Raw genomic sequence first — 21082 nt, forward strand, 5'->3', positions numbered from 1 at the left:
TGGATTGACGTCCTGAGTGTGGTAATAGTGTAATAGGATTCCAGCAAGAAAAAGCATTGATGGGTTAGTTTGCCAAACATGACTCAAGAAGAAACTGCTACTTTTAAAGATGGAGATAGGAACTTGACAAAATAGTTATTTGAAAATTGTTTAAGATATCTTAAAACACCTAATAGGGATATGCAAATTTGTGGAATCACTAAGCATGAACAATTTCTATAAATATTTTGATTAGGTAACAGTATTCTCACTTTAAAGTTAGAAGTTGGAAACATTTGAAGCCTGGTGACTTTATCTGTATATATATATTTTTTTTTATATACCATGATATAGTGACCCTGCAGACAAATGGAATTGTGCCTCTTGGCTACATCCTCATACCATCTCAGCAGCCTCATCAGAAACATAAAGAATGGGAATGCACCACCACAGCAGAATTGAGGCAACCAGTGCCTATAGATTTAAACGTTTAAACTGAAACACATTTTCTCTGATGACACAACTAGAAACACAGAAACAGATGTGTGAGATTTTTATGCTGTCATGAAAACATCCTAATGCATAACAGATCCAAAACAAGATGGGGGGAGTGTCTTGAAATGCTCACACTCTTCATCAAAGCATTGCTTGTTTATTGTGACTAAGCAGCAACTCACACATCACAACTGCATTTTGCAACAGCCAGCAGCACCCTGCGTGGAGTTTCTGAGCAGGTTCACATAAACCACAAGCTAGCCCGCTTCAGCATGGATGCAGAAAGTGATGCTGGCCATTCAGGAGGGGGCTTACACCAGATTCCTCTTGTCCCAAACACAGCCTGGCTGTACATAGGGCAGAGCAGAAGGCATGCACAAGTGTAAATTAATTCAGCAGATTGGCTGAACTGGATAATAATTGGCAGAACTGGAAAGCAGCTAGAAACAGCTGGCTGCACTACAGAAACTTTGGTTCTAAGAGTATCAGTGTAAAGAGGCATCAAATTTAAAAACCAGGATATCTGCAGGATGTGAGTTTACAAGTCTTTTGCCTATTTAAGTTTCTGTAATGAAACCTGAGACTGAAAAAGTAGTCAGCAGACGAGTAACAGGGACCTGATAAGAGATTGGGGTTTTTCATCACGTGAGCTGCCTTGCAGAAGTTTCCACAAACAACATGCACAGAGATATGATATGAAGGAGTTGTACGGGCTGAGATCCCCGGTGCGGTGTGTGGCTGTCGCGCCCAGGCAGCGCCTAAGCCAGAGATGACTCCTGGCAGCACCTGCGAGCCGGGGCAGCCACCGGGCGAGGCCCACACAGCTCCGGCTGTGCTGCGCTCGGACAAGGACGACGCCACCGATGACAAATCACGGGTGAAAACGTAGGAGAGAAATCTGGTCACCCGCTCCTGGGAGGCCCAAGACCCCGTTTATTCCCGGCTGGGTGCAGACACACCCCAGGGCAAACAGGTGCCCCGCGGGCACGGGCCGGGGCAGCGGCAGCTCCTCGGGAACCGGCTCCCAACGGCCCCGCGGCTCTCCCCACACGGCTGCCCGCGTCCGGCCCCGCGGGACCGGCCCGCTCGGCCCGGCGGGCGGGGGAGGCCGGAGGAGGTGGGAGGAGACGTGGGAAGGACTTCGGTTGCCACTACAAATCTGGTGACAGAGCCGCCGCCGGCACATGGCGATGGGCAGGTGGGTGCGGGGCGGCGGCAGGGCCCGGGGCGGCCGCGGGGGTGCGGGTGGTGGGCGAGTGCGGGGATGTTCGCGGCGCTCCCCCGCCGCCGCCGCGCCTTTCCCCTCTGCCCCCCCGCCGCCCGCCGCGCTCCCCGCCCGGGCGGGGCGGCCCCGCGCCGCACTGACGTCGCGGAGGGGCCGCTCCGAGGCGGCGGCAGCTCGGGGCGCCCAAGATGGCGGCGGGCGAAGGGTGCGTGCGGGACCGGCGGGCGGGAGCGGCAGCGGCACGGCGGCGCTGCCAGCCCGCCCGGGGCCGGCTTGCGGGGAGCAGGTGCCCGGCGGAGGGGAGCGCGGGGCGGGCGACACCGGCGCCTTTTCCCCGGGGAGGGACGGTAGCGGCGGCGCGATGCCTGCGGGGCACCTGAGGAGGAGGCGCTCGTTGTCGCGGGGGCGAGCCGGGCATGGCACGGCGTGGGGTCGAGGGAGCGGGACCCTGGGATCAGCCACCCGCGCCGGGCAGCAGGGGTTCTGCCGCCTTCCCGCCGCGCTCGGTGTGTGGCGGGGAACCCCTGCACGGAGCCCGCTCCCCTGAGGGAGGACGTCGAGGTGAGGGAGAGCGCGGGGAGGAGCGGCGGGCGGCGGTGAGCAGGGCCTGCTGCTCTCGGCTCCTGGCTGTTGTGGCCAAAGGCGAAGTCGCGCCATGTCGCGGTGCGCCGGGAAGCGCCGGACCTCCTGTGGGAACGGCACCGCGGCTGCGAGCCCTGCGCCAGCCTGGCCGGGGTGTCCGTCCTCACTAAGGGCTGTCAGAACAGGAGCTGTCAGGGCAGTCAGAGATGCTCGTTTTTCTAAGCGGGAAGAACTGTCAAGTGTAACTGATCAGTAAGAAGAGCCGTGTTTTTGGTGTTTGAAAGTGCTTCAGTCTGTATTGTTTATCGTGAAATCTGCGCTGCAGGAAACGCGCGGTTATTTGCAGTAGACGCCGAATGTAAAGCTGTACCGCTGTCTGTGGTGTCCTGGGGTAGATGGCCACTTCTAGGCAGCACACTTGGATGTACATTCTGTAGCTGGTAAAAAAAAAAAAAAAAAAAAAAAATAAGAGAAAGAAAAAAAAATAATTAAATGGCGACCTGCAGGGATCCAAAGAGAGGACACTGGTGGGGTTTCTTGTCAAAGGCCGTTCTGTTGGAAATCGGAAATAATTCAAAAAATTTCTTTTTGAAGTGCTGCTTTGATTGCAAGGCTAAATTGTTACGCCTGCAGGACTGTACTGCAGCTGGAAGTTACGCACATGAGTGTTGAGTTGTTCTCTTAAAGAAAACTTGTTTTAAAAAGCCATAAAGCAGCAATCCGCCTTCCAGTTAGTGTATTTGTTATCTAAAAATGAGTTGTTTAAGTACCCATGATTCCTGTGTTTTCAGATATTCAGCAGGTACTCTGAACCTGATGAAAATCTGTTTTAAACAGTCATTTAAACTGATTTAAAAGCCAGAATATAAATGGGGCACATGCACATGTATATATATTATTGTAAAATTTTGTACTTCATTTCTAGTCTAATGTTTGAGACTTCTCGTTTATGTGTCAGGCAATTAATTACACAAGTAGTGACTAAAGGTAAAATACATCCTTTTGCTTATATTTATAGTTACATTTTTAAAATTTATCAGATGTGAAAATGACCCTTCAACTGTTAAATTTTATTTTTTTTTCCATGGAACAGAAATGGAAGAAAACCATCAATTTTCATGACTTCTAAGTTGGTTTGACATAAAGTACTTTTTCAGCTCATGAATTACCCAAAATTGTACTTTTAGCCAGCCATTCTTGAGTGGAACAAAGGGAATGAGCGTGTCAGTAAGGTTGAAATATGGTACAACAAAAAGATTCTTTTCTATATATATCTTTGTTTCTAGCTTGTGAAACTCTGGTGCAAGAAAAAACTTCTGTATATATCTCTGTTTCCAGACAACTTAATGCTTTCAATAGTACTATTCTGTTTGCTAGTAGTTATTTTGCTTACTACTTCAGCTCAGGTCTGTGGTAAGAACACAGAGGGGGGCTTGATCTCTGAAGTGCTGGTCAACTAATTCAAAGTTTCTTTGTGTGTGTGCACAGAACTGAACCTCAGGAAAGAAGAATGCAGAAACTAGGGTTGAATAACTTCCTTTAGGGAATTTTAACATCGGAGCATTAGATTATACTGTTTTATTCCAGCTGCAGTTTTCAGGTGTATGAATGAGTATGCAGTATTTTTCTGGCTTCTTCCATCATTATCTGTCACATCACTCCTATTTTTACCCTGAGATCTTTTACCAAGTTTTGGTTCTAAGGTACAGCTTTTAAATGTGGATTGGTGCAGTCTGAGTTCTTCAAACATTCATGATGTCAGTGTGCTGTTTGACATTCATCTGAATTTTTCTTCATCTCACTTTTGTACTCTAAGCTTTTTTGCAATGTTTTCAGATATTGCTGTCTTTTTGACCAAAGTGCACTTTGATTTCTTCTTTTTTTTCAAAGACTTCTCCCATGCTAAGATGTTTCCTCCCCCCTCCCCCTTCCAGCCTGTTTCTTTTCTCCACTCATCGATGTAGGTGGGAAAATGTCATGCTGGCTTGGTTGCTGGTGGGGGAGCTGAATCTTTAGATTTTTCCCTTCGAGGTGCTGATCTTGCGCTTTCGCAGAATTGTGCTGCTTTTGCATGAAGAGTTTGAGTGTGCAGTCCTGATTTACACAGTGGCTGTCCAGAAATCAGTGGACTACTTTTGTCCTCAGTCTGGCATCTGCTTGCACTGAGGCATGAAAGCAGTTTTAGTCTTGAGAATGTTTCTAAAAGTGTGAAAAAAATAATCTGCTTATATAGTATTAAAAGGAAGGAAAAATAAGTCGCAGGGTTTATGCCATGACTTTAACAAATCCAGAAAGAGTTGACCTGTCAGATTCCTCTGACCGACAGCATTGCTGTGTGTGATGGCCCTGTGACAAGGCAGGGTTTAGTGTTCTTTTCTGGTCTGTTGGAAAGGACTGTTACTAATATGTTATGCAGTAGAATCTATGTATGTTAGCCCAAAAACACAAATATGAGTCTTGTCCCTTAAAAATTCTCTCTACCATATTTAATTATTGCAGCACACTTTACATACATATTACTATCCTGAATTTTATCAGTGTTACAAAAGTTCCACTTTGTCGTGGAAAAGAGGTTATCAGACTAGAAGACATGAGATAATGCTGATGGTCTTATTTATAGAGACAATATAAAAAGCAATCTTACCATGCACAACTATTTGTAGAAGACTCTTAATTTGCAGCCTGCAGATGAGATTGCCTTTTAGAAGGAATGAATGTTATGGGTCCAAGCAAAATGAAAAAGTCTAGCAAGCCATTACTTTTGTGATCTGTTGACCACAGCACACAAGAGACCTCGACCTCCCCTAAGACACTATGGCTGGTGCCTGATCTGGGAGCTGCTGAATGCCTCTGCAAGGGTTGTGGTGCCTGAAATTCATCAGTGCAGTCAGTATGGACTGGAAGCCACTCTTAGCCAGAATTGATGAGAGATTAATATGGGCATGTAAAACTGTACAATTTTTTAGTTTCTCTACAGCTGGTTCAAACTTTTCTTCATTACAGAATAAATTCTATACAGCATATGCAATGTGTCACATGGGTGCTGCTTACGTGCTTAGAGAGTTATTGCAGCTCTTGTGTTGGTATCTGTATTGTAACATTTTAAAAGGCACTAGCCATGGACCAATTAACTGAACAAAGCTATTTTTGGTTGAATCTTTTAACAACGGTTTTTCTCAAAGTACCAGATGAAAATTGGAGCTTCTTTTCTAGCTGTCCGCAACCTTTTACCTGTTTACCTTACTTAGTGGTGCCATGTTGTAGATCAGTATTCCCTCTATCTAATGCTTATTTTACACTAAACATCTGTTCTATATTGAGTAACCTATTCTTGTGTGTTTCAGAACTGTAGAAATTTATAAGTATTGGCATATTTAAGGCTTATAGCTGGAATACAGTTTTTTTTGGTTCTATCCAGAGTTGTGTAAATCACTCAGTACTTTTGTAGTATGGTTTATTTACCTGTAAAGCATAGAATCCAGGACCTTCATACTCTACAGCCTAGGCCAGGTCCAGAGCATGTATTTGTAATGGCAAACTCATCTCACTTGGCATAGATTGAATATTTGACAAAGCCTTGAACTCCTCAGGTGAATTCATTGTTTCGTCTGGCAAGCACTGTGCATAATGGCACTGGTGCTGTGTGCTCTTTGACCCTTCTGGTCAGTGATGTGGTGGGCATAAATGCCCCAGATCAAGTGTAATCACTTCCAGATGCATTATAGCACTGTTATAATTCATCTCTAGATGTTATATCTAAATGAGATAGTAAAATAAAATGGTAAAAACAATAATTAATCACTGTCTCTAATTTTTTCCTAATCAGAGACTATTTTAGGTAAATGCATCTTACAGGAGGAAGCAAAAACAGGAGCTTTGAACAAATAAAAACTTTATAACGGATGTAAGACAGTGCTAGCCAGATTCTTAAATGATCTTTTGAAGACCTGGATTAGAAAGTTTTTACAAAGTTTGTGGCAACTGATGGGAGACCTCCTGGTGTTTCTGTCTAACAAAATCAAGTTCTGCTTTGCCAAATTACTTTTTCAGAGGTGTTAGGATGAGGTGTTAAAATGTAGATATTTAAGATACATTATTGTAGAAATGGTATAATGGGGTTGACTGAGCACAGAGGGGAAGTGATTTAATTAAAGGTATGGATTAATTAGGGGTTTCTGTTGTATAAAGCCTCATTTGTCTCAACTGTTGGCACTGTGTAAACATAATAAATTTAAGTGAACTTTGCACTTCTGCACCTGTATACTTAGGAGTAGAATTAAAAGGAGAATTTTGGAATCACAGAATGGTTTGAGTTGCAAGGGACCATAAAGATCCTGTTGTCCAATCCCCTGCTGTGCGCCAATTAGACCCAGTTGTTTAAAATCCAATCTCAGTTCTAGGGATGGGGGCATCCACAGCTTCTCTGAGTAGCCTTTCTCACTCTAAGTTATGTTTGTATCTGAACTCAGTAACAACATCTTTTAACAGAATGGGTGCCCCTTAATAAGAAAAACCAAACCAGGCCTAAAGTGTAGCTAGTATGCTTCAGCCCTGAGCCACAAAACACTGGGAATGTAAACAGTGGTATGCAGGCAATTTAGTGTGAAGGTGGAATTGATGTTGAAGGTGTTGAGTGTGTATGTGTGTGGCTCCACATGGCTTATTTTTTTCATTTATTTGGTGGGACTCAGCTGGATGATGATAGTGATCTTCATCTCAATATGAATTTGGTACACTGACTCCTGCAAAAGGGATATAGTTGGGTATATATGAACTGTAACTTCCTTTTTTTTTTTTTTTTTTAGTTGCAGATTGAAATATCATGGTCAGAAAATAGTTTGGATGATGCATTTTGCCAGCATAAATCTGCAATTTCACTTTTAACAATGGATAAGTGTAAGCACGTAGGACGTCTGCGACTGGCCCAAGATCACTCCATTCTCAATCCTCAGAAATGGCATTGCATGGACTGCAATACTACGGAATCCGTGTGGGCGTGCCTCAGCTGCTCGCATGTGGCGTGTGGAAGATACATCGAGGAACATGCACTAAAGCACTTTCAGGAGAGCAGCCACCCGGTGGCGTTGGAAGTAAATGAGCTGTATGTTTTCTGTTATCTCTGCGATGATTATGTTCTCAATGACAACGCAACCGGTGATTTAAAACTCCTGCGGAGTACATTAAGTGCAATCAAGAGTCAAAACTATGAGTGCACTACTCGAAGTGGGAGGACTTTGCGTTCTATGGCCGCAAGTGATGATTCCTTCCTTGCACACGGTGGTGCTCAGGCCATGCTTCGGAATGAAGACAGGATGTTCACAGCTCTCTGGCACCGACGGCGTGCGGTCCTTGGCAAAGTATTCAGATCGTGGCTTGAGTTGACACCTACTGGAAAAAGGATTTTGGAAGAAGAAAGACATCAAGAAGAAGCAGAGCTAAAAAGGGACAAAGCTAGGAAGAGAAGACAAGAACGAAAGCGTGAGTTGAAAGCAGAGATGGAAAAGATGCCTCCGAGAAAGAGCAGTCGTTTACAAAATCAGATTAGAATGTCCTCAAAACCAGAACCCTGCCCTCAAAAAACGTTACAGAACATGGCATTTTTGGCAGAGTTGAAAGAAACATATACCTCAGAAGAACTGAGATTGAAAAAAATAAGTGACTCTCCAATTAAACGAAGGCCTACAGTGACTCCTGGAGTAACAGGACTGAGAAACCTGGGAAACACATGCTATATGAATTCTGTCCTGCAGGTATTAAGTCACTTACTTATTTTCCGAGAATGCTTTTTAAAGCTTGATCTCAACCAAACTCAGGAACTGCTGGCAACAGCAACCAATGGTAAAACAAGATCTTCATCTAAACACCTGTCTATAGCTGCCTCAACATTACACATGAATGAGAACCAAGAGACAGTAAAGGGATCGTATTCTGTGAGGCGGCCTAGTTTATCCTCTGGATTAAGTGGAGGAGCATCAAAAAGTATGGAACTTATTCAGCCCAGGGAGCCCAGTTCAAAGCATATTTCTCTCTGTCACGAGTTGCATACTCTATTCCAGGTTATGTGGTCTGGCAAATGGGCGCTGGTGTCTCCTTTTGCCATGCTTCATTCTGTGTGGAGACTAATTCCAGCCTTCAGAGGGTATGCCCAACAAGATGCTCAGGAATTTCTCTGTGAACTTTTGGATAAAGTACAGCAGGAACTGGAGACTACAGGGACCAGATATCCAGCTCTCATCCCTGCTTCTCAAAGAAAACTTATAAAGCAGGTTTTGAATGTGGTTAACAACATTTTTCATGGACAGCTATTAAGTCAGGTATGTTTTATGATTACTTTTTTTAAGGTGTTTAATGATTTAGTTCTGGATTTACTCTGATCAGTCAGGAATGGACATACTTCGAAGCTTTATACATTTATAACTATTGAGGGGGAGATGGTGAGGATATATTACACAATTTCAGAAGAAATATTACAGTTTCAATAGAAGCCACCCTCTAGCCCTCCCACTACCAAAAACCAGGCCATTCAAACCCAATGCACCTGTTAATCATAAAAGTCTTAAATTTGTTATTTTAAAATGCACCTTTCCACCTACTGAGAAATGCTTGTATTTGCTGTTAAGCACCAACTCATTTGAAGGAACAAAGAATTTACAATTTTAAGTATCTGGCTTATCACTATAGTGCTACTAGATAAAAGGTGTTAATCTCGTGTAAGTAGAAACTGATTAGGTAATGGATGTGATGTCAAACAGGATATTATTTCACTAAATAGCTTGAATTTGAGATGGATTACCAGTGAGTAATTGCATGTCATGATTTTATGTACAGAAATACTAATACTTCTTTTCTATTACAACACAAAGATGCAGAAGGCTCTGTCAACACCGGAACCAAATTTGTGGGGTGGAGGCAATGGTGGTTTTCCCTCTTTCTGCACGACTGCTTTTTTTTTTTTTCCCTACTTTTCATCTCCCTATTAAGTATTTCAGTGTGTTCACTGCTGTTACGCATATCCCAGCAGTGTGTGTGTACAAATGTCTGAATACTGACTGAACAAACAAATGCTTGTTTCTGTTGAATTAATCTAAAAACTAACCACATTGCAGCATGAACAGAAGTTGGGAAATTCCTGGCTCCTGGAATGGATATGTAATATACATGATTATCTTACTGAGGGAGTGCGAAAGCATTTGATGAATATTGTGTGTAAAGAAAAGGCTTAATACAACAATGTCTGTTCCTGGTATTCTGACTATTTGATAGATGGTTTAATGTTTTAATATGTAAAACTGGAAATCTAAGTGGTTTTTGACTAAGGTAGGATTGTTTACAGCTACAATACCTGTAAACTTCACAGGAAGGTAACAGGGTTGTTTGCAGCATATGTCAGCCCTCAGTCATTTTAGGTTTTGTGAAACTACTGGAAAATCTAAGATCTATCAATAAAACTGGATCACCAGATTATTCCGTCTGGCCCAGTGTATGAGCACTTCTGTGGCATACTTCCTCTCCTTGGCTAGTACATATCCTGTATCAGTGTTGCACAACTGGACGTGTTCAGTATATTATGTCATTAAAGAGTGTTTTGTTTGAAAATTCCATTCCTCTCCAAAATAGCAATTTTTTCAGGAAAATAAAGTCATTTTTTAGGAATACTGACAAGGTTTGCTTGCGTTGCAAACCTCCTTACAGGATTCATTGCTTTGGTAAGAATTTTCAAGGCTCTAGAGACACAGCATCATTTCAGTAATAACTACTCCCACATATTTTTTGCTTTATGTAAAGAGGTTTGTGACTAGAAACCCTCCCACCTTCCTGAGACCAGGAGGGGAGTAGTGAGAATTCACTAATGAGTAAACTAAAACAAACAAAACCAAAACCAATACAAAACAAAAAGACTCCTCACTGCCACACTATTGAGCAAAACAGAAAGGGAATTAAGCAGTTTTGAGGTATCCCGTGACTTCTGTGACTACATAGAGCTCTTACTGCAGCTGCTCCATGTCTGTGTGCAGAATACAGCCTTGATGAACTCAAGAATGCCTGAAGTGAGAGGAACAAGGAAAAGAGTATTAAGGCTGTTATCTAGTAATTTTTCCCTGGCTTGCTAGGCAGTTCCCACGAACTGTTCAACACTTTACCCCTCCCAGTGTTCCCTTTGTCTTCTGCCACTCCTTTTTTTAGTTTAGTTTTCACTTGTGGTTTTGAACATGATAAATATTATAAGGAAAAGGTAAGCCCTGAAGATTTAAATTTCTTCCTTGTAAAATATATTTAGGTCATCTTAATGATTTAGTCCCTGGTGTTTGCACTTGGAAAGATGAACTTTAAAAACTCTGTTAGGCAATTATCTTTCTTTCCTCAGTAAGATTCCTACATCATGATTTTACTAGGCATTTGTCAGAACTGCTTTAATAAAGTTAACAAAAAAGGCAAGAAAACCCCCATGGAGGGCTGAAGAAAAAGCCCCAAACTTCTTGCTATGTCATCACATCTTGTACTGCGTTAGCTTTTAAAAGCAAGGAGTGTACATTTAGTCCTTACAGGCTTTACTTTATCTACCCACAAGATAAAGTAATATTGTGATAAATACAGCAATAAAAATAATGTAATATGTAATACCGTGACAGTACTACAGTTTCTCTCTAGAAGACAGTTGGAGCTGTTCCCAGCTGCCCTTATTAAAAATAAGATGGGATTTTAGTCTAGAGTGTTAAGTTACATCTCACTTCATTGAAAAAGGGGAACTGAGAAGCATGTTTCTGTGTGCAGTTGCCTTCCATTTTAGAACCCTAAAATGTTACCATACTTACTGGCCATTTGTACAGAAAATACAAACTCAAGATACTCGATTCTGTGAGATACTCAAGTGCCATGAAGTCAATCTCCCTGACCTTCAAACCTCAGGAATACTGTGAATGACTCTTGATAAAGTACGCAGAAGATCCCTTACAGTGCTGATAAGCTGTGTGTTTACTTAGGTATCACATTACTTTCACATGTGCAGCTAAACTTTTTCTCCCTTCTTCTAGTTCTAATTTAACTTGAAGGGAAGTCATAATCCTGAGTTTGCCATCGGTCTGTTGCTATTGAAGTGCTGCCTGGTTCAGCACTAACTGAAGAAGGCAGAGAACTGAGTGTTTGAGAATCTTATGCAGATTGCTTTTTGATAACTAGAAAAAGTTTAGGGTGATGTCAAAATAATTGAATGTTTTATAAGAGGTAGTTGTTTTTGTTTTGCTGTGTTCTCAGCTGATTTAAAGTAAGTTTTCTTCATCTGCTGCTTGAAATATGTTACTGTTTCATGGAGTACTAGACTAGGTAATGTCTGGTTTTTTATTTTATATTTAATTTAATACCTGTTTTAGGCTTTCAGCTTTTTTGCCTTGCAGGACTGTGAAACTGCAATACCTGGTACATCTAAGAGAAGTAAAGATCTGCATTGTAGGTGTAAAAACCCTTCCCCTCTGTTTTAGTCTTCCTGCAGCGATTGTCTGGAGACAGTGGCTCCTACCTCTCAAACCCATTGGGACTCTGAGGAGATCCCAATATGTCTATTGAAATCCTACTTGTTTTCAATCCCTCAGTGCTTGTACTCTTGTGGAAGGTACTTACTGTCTCCTGTCATCAGTCCTTCAGTGGGGAAGGAGAAACTGTGTTATGAGCTCATGTGGCAGTGGTAAACTGACCCACACTGGCTCACAGATCTTTACACTTCAAAAGCTCAAGTATGTTCACTATTGTCTCAAGAGTTTTATGGCTTGTGTTTTTTTCAAGTGGTACCAACTAAACAGCACAGTATGCAACAACTTTTAAAGTACCTTTATTTCAACTTTGTCCATATGAAACAAGGAAGGGGACAGGTGTCTTTCTAAAAATACAGAAATTGAAATAGCAGATTTTATTGTGTGCCACATGTGCTCTGAAATCATATGAGCACAAATTCTCATACAAGGATAAAATCCACCTTGAGTTTCCTTCTCTGAGCTGAGCAGTCCCAGCTCTCTCAGCCTTTCCTCATAGGTCAGATATGTCTAAGGCCTTTCACTGACTCCTTGGCCCTTTGGTGGACTCAGTCCAGCATATTCATGTCTCCCTTTTTTCTGAGCACTGGGCCCAACACTTCAGCTGTTTGGGAGCTGAGGAGAGGGCAGGGGTCACCTGCTTGAACCTGCTGGTGATGCTCTGCCAAATGCAGCTCCGGAGGCTGTGTGCCTCCTTTGCCATAAGGGCATATTACTGCCTCACGGACCTACCTCTGGGCATGCTTAAAACTTCCTAAGCAGTTTCATTATGTCCTGATCATTTTTAAGATGGAATCTAAGCAAAATACTTCCCCCTGCTCCTGCTCAGCACACCAGAATAACAGCATGCAGTCATCAGAGAAACAAATACGCCAAGTCTCAAAGAGTGATGAAGTAGGTTCTAACCAGTGTAGTATGTAAACTATTCTTAAAGCATATTTCAGGACAGATAGTCTGAGAAGAGGGGAAATGTGATTTTTGAATTGTTTGAAAGCCTTCAGTTTTGGGTAGTATCTGGGAGTTAGAGTTTGGGGGAGAATGCTGAGGGTGATCTGTGTACTGTATTAAGTCAAAAGGCTTAAAAAGACAAGAACTTCAGGCAGGTAATGGGAAGATTTGCACTTAAACCAGCTGATGTCATGTATACTGATTTCTCTATTTTGGTGTTAGTCTTTGTGCTTTTTTGTTTAGCCTGACCGACAAAATGATTGTCAAGTTGTTTTCCAGCTAGATGAAAGTAACATTTTAAATTAATCTATAAGAGGCCATTGAATCACAGTCCAAAGTTAGCTGTGGTTATGCTTTATGTTATTTTGTTAAATAGAAAATGATAATTTTGATGCTGCTGTATGCTTATCACTACAAAGTTCAGTTGGGGTTTTTTTATGCTGACTGTCATATGAATTCTGCATTGTAGCTGTATTCCAGAGATCCCCTTCAACTTCAATTAATTTCCTGTGCAAAAATTGAGTTACTAATCATTATATATGTCTCATCTAGTGAAAGCACAAAAATGGAACCATCTATTTTACTCTTCTTAAAAACAACAAAGGGGGAAAAAAGAGTTGGGGCAGAGGTGGGTAAGAGTTTTCTTTCTTCCATGCAAGTGCAGGGAACATAGGCAAAACAGTTGATGATGGAGTTGGCTTTTTCTGCAGCAATATGTTAACTATTTTCTTTGGCTGCATTTACACTGAATGCCATCCAGGGCAGTGGCTGTCTGTCACGTTATTGTGGCCACAGTGATGCTTGTCTGAGTAGTCTCTGTGCTTAGCTTGAATCAAGCAATTTGATCCAGCTCTTTTCAGTCTGGCCTTTGGCCCATGATTGAATACTAAGCTTTAACCAAACAATTGTATTTAGTACCCGTGTTTCGAGGCATGAGAGGGTGGTCAGGGCAGAACATAAGGTAGAGATTTCAGACTAGTTAAAATCTGTAATTTACTTTGCTCTAATGTGAACTTCTCATTTGCTTTGTTATAAATGACAGCACTAAAGCTTCCTATAATAGCAATTCTGAATTACGATGGGAAGGTGGAATCAAACTCTGAATTTATAAAGTGCAGTCATAAAGACAGACAGCACTAACCACATTGCTAGAGTAGACTCACTTCCCTATTATTATTGTGCATACTTTATAGTATATAAAGTTACACTGGACAAATGCATAAAGTTTTTGCCCTTTGAGAACATGTTTGGGAACGTGTTTTATAACATCTCATCTCATTCAACCAACTTTTGAACAGTTTTTACAATTTCTGCTCCTCTCATGGAGAAAGAAAGTGTGGGTTGCACTGTGTGAGTGATAATGGAGTGTGAGATAAAGGAGTCGCATTTAGGACAGAAAGAAGAGCGATGGGAATGTCATTAAGCCAGTGCCAATGGACAGGCCAGTGCAGATGGATTCCATGGTAGGCTGGGAATCCTCCTGTTTTTTGACTAATCCAGTTGGTAAGCACAGGCCTGGCTAGGAAAAATACTTCCACCCTTGTAGCCATGCTTGGCTGTCCTTTCCTACCACATTCAGGAGCAGCGAGGAGCGCACAGGGGCTGATGGGGTTGGGCGTGCTTGCCTGGGTGTGTCGGGTTACCACACTGTTGGCAGCTATATAAATCCCAGAGTTTAACTCTGCTGCAGTGAGGACTGGCTTGGATTTGAGGAATAAGTGCAGCTGTATTTCAGTTCATGGTTTTGTCCCCACAAATCAGCTTTGCTCACAGTGGCATGACAAGATGAAAAGTTGATTTATGCCATCTGTTTGTGTTCGTCAGGTTTTTTGACGGGCAAAAATTGGAAGCCGGGTCTATCATTAATTTCTTTTTCTCTGGGATAGTACTCATTAGCTAGTTGGGAAATAAGATCTTAACCTAGATAATAAATATAATACACTAAATTTAAAACCTCAGAATGTGTTAAAATTATCTGTGTTGAGGTCATGTGTGTACTACATCCTGAGCTCCTTAATCTTAAGTGTGCATTCATGCACAACAAATACTTAAGTAACTCATCAATTAAATAAACTTTTGGCCCAACAAAATTGCCCATTTGTACGGCAGGAATTTATTAGTCATTCTGGGTTTAAGCTGGAGTGTGTTTAAACTGTGACCAAACATACCATTTTGTCTCCCATGTCTAGATTTCAGCTCTGAATTACTAATAATTTGTGGCTTTGAAATGTTGCCAGATACTAGCACTTACAAAAGACGCTCCTGACAATGTAAATTAAAACAGAGGAAACTCCTCTTTCCTGCCATGTAAGCTTGAAGTTTTGTTTTCTAAGAGCAAGGCAGGGGCATTTTCATCCTAGAGCAGTTTTCCTAACTGCTAACAGCTTTCCTAACTGCACTGCTAAATGTTCATGCTGGGACACAAATCCACATGTGCACTAGGTGGCTAATGCAGAGATGGAGTATACGCTGTCGCAGCTACTGAGTGCAATTGCAAGAACACTTAGGAGGAAGACAACATGAGATGACAGATAGATCCTTATATAAATGATCATGAAATACCAAAGCAGGGTGAATAATTACCTAACAGCAAACCTTCAGAGGAAAACAAAGGAGCATTTGAACAAAACTTGAGTGTACTTTCACACTTCTGTAGGCTTACTAACCAAACTGAAGGGAACTACACTGAATTTGTATAGAACAGCAGTTTTCTAAGCATTGAATGTTAAAATAAATTAATTGTCTCCTGCTGTAGTATCTGCATTTTCCAGATTGACTCACTTCACTCCTTTACATTTTATTTATGTTGTCTTACTGCTTGTCCTTTCCCTAGTGTGACGATGGATCCACTTACTGAAAGAAGAAATAAATTATTTTTACCTGTTAATTTTTCTTTGAAGAAGTGTGCTTCCTAATCCAGGCTTCCCTGGAAGACTTACAAAGTAAGAAGGATATGACTTTAAAATCCCGAGCTGTTCCTTTTTTTTATTATCTTTTTTCTTTTGTGTGTGTGTTTTTTATTTATTTTTATTTATTTTAAAATTAACCTATATTGTAATTTCTCATGTAAATTTTCCTTTTGGAGAAAAGACTCCTGAGACTTCACCAGCTGCTTTCTTTTGGACAGTCCCAGACAGAACATTTTGACACTGTTTTTGTTTCTCAGTAAAATATAAGAACACTTGTCTGTGATAAGAGTTTTGGACATGCTGCTTCAGAGAAAAGAAATTAGGTGTATCATCTCTGTTGTTAAATTGCTTTGTCTTGTCTTTGGTTACTCTTGGTTATCTCTAGGAAAAAGAATCTCTTTTTAGAGCTGTGTTGTGGTACATGTTTAGCAAAGTACGTTTTTGAGTGTAAGCAGCTGGTGAACTATCTTTTTTACAGGTTACATGTCTTGCCTGTGACAATAAATCAAATACCATAGAACCTTTCTGGGACCTGTCCCTGGAGTTTCCCGAGAGGTATCACTGCAATGGCAAGGAGATATCGTCTCAGTATCCATGTCTGCTGACAGAAATGCTGGCCAAGTTTACAGAAACTGAAGCTTTGGAAGGAAAGATATATGCATGTGATCAGTGCAACAGTGAGTAAAGGCAGTATGTACTCATGCATATGTTCTCTGTGTAAAATATAAACCAATAGTGCAATTGTAGAAGTCTTAAAAGTATATTGTGAACACAGACCTTCTTCTTGTGTCCTAGTGTGGTCACTTGACAGCTGTTACTTGCCCACTAGAAGATTAAATTGTTCAAAAGATATTTTGAAGTGTGGTGCTTCATTTTAGATACAGTCTCATGACACACTAATGGGGTTTCTAATACTCCCAGCTGAAGAAACCATCACCTTTTTAAATTAAGGTGACTAATGTAAGTGACCACAAGTATTTTTCACTTGCATCATAAAATAAACCTTGCAAAACAGCTCTTAGAGTGTATCCTTTTTAATGAGGCATGTAGATATTTGGGTCCACACAAATTCTGTGGACAAACCTTAGACTGAAATACAAGGCTGTTACCAAGATTTGTATTGTGTAACTGTGTGTTTGACCTCAGCAAAACGAAGGAAGTTTTCTTCTAAACCAGTTATACTCACAGAAGCTCAGAAGCAGCTTATGGTGTGTCGACTACCTCAGGTTCTCAGATTACACCTTAAACGGTTTAGGTAAGTAGAACCACAACAAAAAGTGTTGCAAACTGATTGATTCAGTCTTGCTCTACCATTGCTTAGGATCAATGTTTTTCAGCATCAGTTTCATTTCCTTTACTAGTATGGTGAGAAATAGTTACTAGAAACTTCTTTTTCTTGTTCACTTGGAACATCAGTAAGATATTTTAGTTATAAGTAGGGAATTAACTTTTTGGATTTCAGATACTTGCTACTTTAGTACCAAAATTATTTTATCTTTGTTTATCTTAGTCAAAATCTACTAACCTTGCTCTGAACTCTTGGTAAAAATTAATCGTGTGATAACTTGAGGTAGAGTAGGATGCTCATAATCACTAATGCACAAACCTGGACTGTATTCAGTGAAAGTCTCAGACAACCTTCCTATATCCACATACATAAATACATTTAGCTTCAGAGTAGGGAAGTGGACGCTGCATCTCCGTGAACTCATAGCCCAACATCAGTACCATCTGTCCCTCGTACAAAGGAAACTGAAAATGAGATAGAATAAATGAGAAATACCAAAGAGGTATGACAGGTGGGAAATAGTTCCTACTCACCACTGCACAGATCTTAAGATGGATACTTCAGAAGATGAGAACACTAGGTACCACAGACACATTTAAAAGGTCTTGAAATAAAGAAGTGAAAGCCTAGGGAAAAACCCTAGCATTTATTTTGTGCACGGAATAATAGTGAAAATATTATGTTATGTTCAAACACAATTCAGAATGCCGTGCTCTTTCTTTAAAAAAACTTAAGTTTTCATTTAACGTTCCAGGTGGTCAGGACGCAATCACCGTGAGAAGATTGGTGTACATGTTAGTTTTGATCAAATGCTAAACATGGAGCCTTATTGCTGCAGGGAATCCCTCAAGTCTCTCCTGCCTGACTGCTTCATCTACGACTTGTCCGCTGTGGTAATGCATCACGGGAAAGGATTTGGCTCAGGGCACTACACTGCCTACTGCTACAATTCTGAAGGAGGTAGGAACCAGCTGGGAAATGAGCAGTGAGGGAGAAAGGGGTGTTCCTAATTCTAAACTGGTACAATGACTGTCTTTTCTCAAAAGCAAAAGGGAATCCTTTGTAGCTGATCTGTCTGGAGTGAGAAATGCAGCTCTGTAGACCAACAGTTCAGTTTTTGTATTGCCTTGTTCAATGTGTTCTAGCTATAAAATCTCTTGTAAATCTCAGGAAGCTAAGCTGGGCTTTTAAAACATTGAGGTAAATAAACCAGATATATTTCAGTAAACTTGAACAGTTTACTGTTTGTATACAGCTCATTAAACAGGACCAAACACTAATTAATTATTAAATATGATGCAATTACTGAAAATGAGTATCCTGATGACATTTTTTTTCTGATATATTTCCTTATCATAGGATTTTGGGTACACTGCAATGACTCAAAACTCAACATGTGCACTATGGAAGAAGTATGCAAGGCTCAAGCCTACATTTTGTTTTACAGCCAACGACTTACTCAGGCAAATGGACATGGCAGAGTCCCCTGTCCTAGCACAGCTGAAAGTCAGCAGCATACAGAATTAGCTGGCTGTTCCATGGACAACAGTAGCAGCTAATCCAAAGCCAGTTAACTGTGTGTATGGTAAAGGTTTAAACTGTCATTACTATGTATTTTGAAAAGGAAGTACAGTTGTACTTTTTCAATGTCTATATAGTTTTGTATTAGTTGAAGTACTCTTTATAATGGTTAGCAAAAGTTTTTATTGACAATAAGTAACTTTCTAAGTACCTAGAATTTCAATACAGCTATTTTTTTAAGGAAGAGATTGCTATGTGCATTTAACTTTTACCTCAGGCTATTTTTTTAAGCTGGTTTTGTATTTTGATAATATTTTTGAATTGGTTTAGAAAATTTACTTCAATGGGCAACTGATATTTTTCTGGTTAATTTTCTGTATATGCTTGTGTACATTTTATAGTATAGTTCTAATGATACCATGATCCTTACTGTCTTGCAGGAATTGCTACTAGGTCGTAGAATATTGACATTCACCAGCAAGTAATGTTAAGACATGTCAAATAGTAACTGAATTTTTTCGTAGGCAACTTTCTATGAAATTATTTTGCAAGCTTGGATGGCTGTACTAAAGATACACTGATAGAATTTCTTAAAATATGAACTTGAGGGAATAGAGCATGAAGTTATTTTCATGTAAGTATGTAAGAGGAGTGTTTGATAACACAAGAATGTATCTTTATCAAGACTTGCATGTTTTAGCCTTAACAAACCTGACAACTTAAGTTTTAAGTGCCAAATTCAAAGTAACTTAACAGCCAGGGGCTTTTTTACTCCAAAAGTTTAAAAAGTTTTCTTAAACAAACAATTAAAAGACACAGTAACCCCCCTAAAATAAAACCACACTCACTCACCCCACTGTCATTGCTACAAGAACATTAGCATCCCTTTTCTCGAATTGGACCGGCTTACTTTAAGCTGTAGCAAGCATTGTTTCTCTCAGTCATCCCTGAACAAACAGCTGATGAGAAGCAGCTGCAATGTTTGCATAAAAGCATTCTCAGTCTGGTTTCATTACCCACAACTGCTGTACCTTATACTACATGGTCCTACCACTAGCATTAACAGAACTGTGCAGTGAGGAGAATTTAACGAGCAGGAATTATCAATCCTCCACATACAGTAGTTAATGCCAGTTACGTTTTAATTGTGAAGTTATTTTGTGTAAGTCCTATGCAAATTGTTACCTCATCTTCTGCAAAGTTTATACCTCAATAAAATGCCTTGATATGGACAGAAAAGCATGTGTGTACTGGAATCAATTCCTACATTATCATTACATTTTTAAAAATTATTGTTAAGATTTTGTCTTACAGGGGTTAAGGCATTAACGATACAACTGCTTTGTGCATCTGTCAGTGACTTAACAGCTGGTTTTATTAATGACTTCTGCTATAATTTCTGTTTCTGAAAGATGCCATATAGCAAGCACATAGCAGCCTCAGATCTCAAACTTCTTGGTCTTGTACTCATCATAATTAAGTGTGCAAAACAGTTCAAGTGTTGGTTTGGGGAATTTTTTGATTGGTTGGCTTTTTTGTGGTTTTGGTTTTGATTTTTTTTTCTTTTTTTAGCCAAAAGACATGCTGAAGTGAGTGATCTGACAAATGCACTTGTTATGGCTGTTCAGTCTTTCAAATACTTTGCTGTCCTTGCTGGTGAGGAAATGAACGTAATTTAAACATTTTTTTCTACTTACAGGTAGTTTAGAAAATTTGCCTTTCAGGTTTCTGATACTTTTTTTTCTCCAAGCACATCTCTTAGGAGATCCATAGGGGTTGTCAGAGACTCAAGGATTAATGGAAGAGTGTCTTTGGACATGGAGAGAGCAAATGGGGTGTGAGAGTTTATTAGTCTCAATCATCACTATTAAGCACATATTCAAGTCCCTTAGGTGGAATCTTACCCTGCCATCTTGACTAGGAAGATTGCTTAGGCTGTGCTTCCAACTATTCCCCTGCATTGCAGCAAATATTGCCAAGTCTCAAGTCTTTCTCTGAAAGACATCATTAGCTTTGCAAAAGCAAATCAAATTTTCTTCCCATTGCTGCTCTTGGGTAGAACAAGAGAAGGGGAGGAGAAAGAGTTCTAGTCCTCTGAATCAAGGCAGTGGGGAGAGCAGAGATGATTAGTGCAGTCCACCACAAGGATGAGCTAATTCAGGTGCACTTCTCCACAGCTTCTGCTAGTTCAGGTAGTAAGCAGCTCCGCGCCCTTTAACCAGATTAAGGCTGTTGGCTTCCTTTGCCATAAGGGCACGTTACTGGCTCAGGGACAGCTTCTACCCCAGGTCCTTCTCTGGGCAGCTGCTTCCCACCCAGCCTGTGATTCCTGCCCAGGAGCAGGAGTGGTGATTCCACTTGAAGAACTGAGTGAGATTCCTCTTGTGTCATTTCCTAAACCTGTCCTGCTCCCCTTGTGTGGCAGTGCCCCCAGCTGGCTTACCAGCCACTCCTGCTTTGTGTCATCTGCAAACTTGCTGAGAGATCACAGGGATGCCTCACGCAGGCCAAAGTAGCCTCACGTTGAACTGAAAAATAGTAACAGTTTCCAGACCCAGGTGGTAGTTTAATTTTGCATCCCGACAGCGCATGCATTTTCTCTAGTAGTAGG

The 21082-nt window shown here is 40.9% G+C and overlaps 1 protein-coding gene across 4 annotated transcripts; it reads left to right on the plus strand.

The window, feature by feature from the left end:
* Nucleotides 1-1270: 1270 nt before the first annotated feature.
* USP44 (ubiquitin specific peptidase 44) lies at nt 1271-19710 on the plus strand. 4 transcript variants are annotated; one of them, XM_086887711.1, is made up of 6 exons: nt 1271-1672; nt 7087-8595; nt 16141-16339; nt 16809-16917; nt 17705-17910; nt 18310-19710. In XM_086887711.1, the coding sequence occupies exons 2-6, from the start codon at nt 7168-7170 to the stop codon at nt 18507-18509; spliced, it is 2142 nt and encodes a 713-aa protein (XP_086743837.1). In that variant the 5' UTR covers nt 1271-1672; nt 7087-7167; the 3' UTR covers nt 18510-19710. The 4 variants fall into 4 exon arrangements, with proteins under 4 accessions (XP_086743837.1, XP_086743840.1, XP_086743838.1 ...); XM_086887714.1 differs by having other exon boundaries at nt 16839-16917; XM_086887712.1 differs by lacking the exon at nt 1271-1672 and adding an exon at nt 1740-1904.
* The last annotated feature ends 1372 nt before the right edge of the window (nt 19711-21082 follow it).

Source organism: Cyanistes caeruleus, chromosome 4 (genome assembly GCF_971803275.1).
Source record: "Cyanistes caeruleus chromosome 4, bCyaCae1.hap1.1, whole genome shotgun sequence".
NCBI classification, from domain to species: Eukaryota; Metazoa; Chordata; class Aves; order Passeriformes; family Paridae; genus Cyanistes; species Cyanistes caeruleus.

Coding starts and splice junctions, on each gene's coding strand:
- USP44 (XM_086887711.1), top strand. CDS start 7,168: ATGGATAAGTGTAAGCACGTAGGACGTCTGCGACTGGCCCAAGATCAC. Junction 16,340..16,808: donor TGCATGTGATCAGTGCAACA/GTGAGTAAAGGC, acceptor GTTTGACCTCAG/CAAAACGAAGGAAGTTTTCT. Junction 16,918..17,704: donor TTACACCTTAAACGGTTTAG/GTAAGTAGAACC, acceptor TTAACGTTCCAG/GTGGTCAGGACGCAATCACC.